This window comes from Morone saxatilis, unplaced genomic scaffold (assembly GCF_004916995.1).
Source record: "Morone saxatilis isolate NCDOM2014 unplaced genomic scaffold, NCSU_SB_2.0 Contig6, whole genome shotgun sequence".
NCBI classification, from domain to species: Eukaryota; Metazoa; Chordata; class Actinopteri; family Moronidae; genus Morone; species Morone saxatilis.
Genome location: NW_023340206.1, coordinates 2610165 through 2613929, shown reverse-complemented (window position 1 = coordinate 2613929; position 3765 = coordinate 2610165). Strand labels below are relative to the sequence as shown.

At 38.4% G+C, this 3765-nt stretch overlaps 1 protein-coding gene across 1 annotated transcript in view; it reads left to right on the top strand.

Moving 5' to 3' along the window:
* LOC118340018 (probable ribonuclease ZC3H12C) overlaps positions 1-3610 on the top strand; it is a 14009-nt gene extending 10399 nt beyond the window's left edge. Inside the window, exon 7 of the mRNA XM_035677859.1 lies at positions 23-3610. Coding sequence (XP_035533752.1) covers positions 23-284 — 262 coding nt within the window. The 3' untranslated portion in view covers positions 285-3610. The remainder of the gene's footprint in view (positions 1-22) is intronic.
* Positions 3611-3765: the final 155 nt, after the last annotated feature.

Genomic DNA, 3765 nt, shown 5'->3' with positions numbered 1-3765 from the left:
CTCACCCCCCTCATCCCTCCAGCACTGCTCTCCCGCCGTACCCGCCTCACAGCGCTCACCTTTCAGTTCCCTCCCACGCTCCTCCCCCCTCCTACATGCCGCAGCACCCAGAATCCCCCGCACACAGCCGCTACGGGGACGTGAGGGAGAAAGTGTACGTCAACCTGTGCAACATCTTCCCCTCGGAGCTGGTGAGCCGGGTGATGGCCAGGAGTCCCCACATCACAGACCCCCAGCAGCTGGCAGCCGCCATCCTTGCAGAGAAAGCCCAAACAGGCTACTGAGGAAGGAAGGAAAATGTAATCTCCCGTTAGAAAAGCAGTTATGTAGTGTGGGTAGAAATAGGAAAATTTGCCTTTGCAACACTTGAAAGCACGTTGGGTTTGCAGGGTGGAATTTTAAATACCGGAATGCTTTTGGATTGTCTGCAAGGAGAGCTTTTTCTTTTCTTATGACATTAATGAGACAATGCATAAGCTTCAAGAATATAAAATGCTGAAGATAATCCAAATCCAGCTCCGGTCACTGCGCAGCGACAACTAAATCAACTCAACTTTAAGAAGTGTGGAGAGAGCGAGTCATTTGACTTGAAATCTATGACTTTGACACAAAGTGCGACTTGGGGTGCCCAGTTATTCTTTTTTTTATTTATTTAGTAGCTTATTATATGTTTGTTTCACATGAAGGACTTCTTACGCATCAAATTCAAAAGGCACTTTTTTTTTGTTTTACAGTCAAATCATAACCTAGTGAGTTGGTATCACACATCAAATATGACTGATATGAAGGATTATTTAATTAATATTGTGTGTTTGATGGATGGGATGAAGAAAATGTCACAGATGAGTATTCAAACTTCATTTCAGATATTTCAGATCTTCTCAGTTTGTTAAGTGGCAAATCCCCATCTGGTAGTCCATTATCACATGACGGTTCCAAACTACTATTTGACCGAGGTCTGTGTATTATATTAACCTCTGTGTGTGTTGTGTGGCCATTTGTGGGGCGTTTTTCCATGTTGATAAAAATGGGTGTCTGAAAGATTGACGTCTTATTTGAGATGACGTCAGTATTTTGGTCCGAGTTGTAGCTGTAGAGATGGGTGACCCTGTCGTGTGTACCTTAGTTTTAGTAAGGGACATCTCTCTCTCTCTCTCTCTCTTTCTCTCTCTATCTCTCTCTCTCTCTCTGGCCCTTTATTTTGGGTCAACTCTGGCATCTGCTACAGACAGAGAACATCTGGACATGGATAAACAAACATGTGTGTATTGTAAATATATTTATCAGATTCCCCTGCTGTGCTTTTGGCTAACAGCGTCTACTGTTGTCTGTAGCAGATCCCAGCTGAATCCATGCTAGACGGAGAAAAACCTTGTTTGATACAAATTGTATCATTAACTAAGTCGCTGATGTTATATACAGTACATGGACTTGTTGATCTGTATTTATCAAACACTCTTGATGTATTGCTATATGATGAAGTGCATTGACAACAGTTATGTTCCAATCGAGATGTTCCAACTTTTAATCTTGTGGAAATTGCTTTGAGACAATTATTTCACATGTTATGAAACAAAAGGGGTTGTCTGCCTACTATGTTTAGGTATCGCAACTTCTTTATCTGCGCTTTTGGGTTTGAAGCTGGCTTATTTTCTACAGGAGCTCCAGTTAAATCATGTGTGAGAAATATGCTTTGGTTTAATGGTTAACTCCCATTTGAACACAGAGGTGAAGTTTTTTCATGGTATGGGGTCAGTTCATTTTTTAGCTTGTCTTCTAAGTCAGAAAGTAGATATCTTCTAAAGCAACATAAAATGTTGAGCTTGAAATAATAGAAAATGATATAACTAATCTATAAAATTGAGTGGACAGACCCCAACCATGTTTTAATAAGTACATTTTTATATTTGGGTTAGTCCCATATCCCATGGTGGCCATTTTGAACATCTGAAACACTACAAAGCTCTACCTGGAGTATGTGCAGATATATAAAGCAATTTTTGCCCTTAACAAAAAGATGAGGTCTTCATAGAACCAGAAATTATACAGTCAGGAAAAAAAAACCTCAAGAATAAAAACTAAAGTTGCTTAAATGTAACAGTGTAGCTAGCTAGCCTGCTAGCTGCTTTCCAGACACAAATGTTTAAAGTTTCTGTTTTTATGGACAAACTTTCTTTAACCATAGTGTGTTAAAGGGTGGTAACTAACAAATAAATTACATATAAACAAAGAAAATATTTCAGTTCACAACACTAAAGAAAAATTCTAACTGCTGAGGCTACTTGAGCACAAGCTAATGCTAACATTTCCTTGTGTCATTACTCACGTGTTCGACCTCGATACATGGCAACATTAAAATGTTAGCCAGCTGTTTATTAATCTGGTTTCTTGGGATTGTTTTGTTTTTAATAATGAATTAATCAATAGTAAATGTTTGTCAGGTTCTAACATGTTTGCAGCAGGAGGACATAGTTTGATTGTACTTGATCAGGTAGAGCCCAACCAAAGTGTAATACAAGTTCAAAATGGCCGCCAAGGAATTTAAGTCTACAGAGTGAGCTCGTCATACAGTTCATCACAAGCCAGCTACATAAAGCCCACTGGTTTCTTTCCTTTCCAACGTGTCACATTGTACAAATAATGAATAATTGTACAATAACACGTGCTGTTGATGAGAGAACCTTTGTGTGTATTGAAGAAGCGCCTTCTCTCTGGCCTCCTGGCACTGTGTGTCAGTGTGGCACCGGAGCGTGGGCCCAAAGTAATGCCTCTTCATGGCATTGTGCTTATGACACATCCAATACTCTGAACTATGTTCAGCTAACTGTTATGCATGTTTTGATTTGTCTTGGTTTCTGCATGTTTCCTTGTGTTTAATTTGTGTACATAGCTGTGATTCTGTCCTGGAAGTTTGTCTTGCCGTTACTGTGACATGATGCTAGCTGTTGAGATGCCTGTACACTAAAACTTGTTTTTCTGCTCGTTAATGTTTTCTTGCATCAGTTAGTGTTGATTTCAGTGCACCTTCCTTTGACATTCAATATAAAGTCAAGTGGGAGTGCTATTTGGTTTTCTATAAGACTTGACATTTACTCTAAAATGATCAGGAAGCATGTTTTAGAATGCATCCCACTTTTCTCTAGCATTGTTTGCTTTGGAAGTGCACTCGGCCATAGATAGTGATAATGGAAACCATCATCAGTTATGATAAATTTACTTCTGTGCTGTAGATATTACAATGCTATATAGGCCAGTACACTCTGTTTGAAAATATATTTACATTTTGCCAGTAGACTACACAGTGTAACTAACTGATTATTGTAACATCACCTGTAACTGTTGTTGTTCATTAAAGAGAGTACTGCTATAAAACGTGTATATATTGACATTGTAGTAGTAGGCTTGTTTTAAGTGGCAATCCCAATTTTGGTGCACAATACTACTGCTTATTACCGTTAAAAAGAAAATGATTTAGAATTCTTTATTTACAAAACTGTCTTGTGCTTTACTGAATTATTTATATTTTCCTGTAACAGTAATAGATTACTTAGTATTATATTGAAGTTGCTCTGCAGACTTATATTAGACGTATAAAAAATAGTCTGCTTGGAACAATGTGTGTCCGATATGTTTTTCCCACAAAAAAAGTGTAATTTCCACATCTTTAAAAAGGCATCTACTCCTCCTCCCTCATTAAAAATGTCAGAATCTATGAATATGAACATTTTGTTGATTTCTAACGTTTTCCTGTTGGACACAAGATGT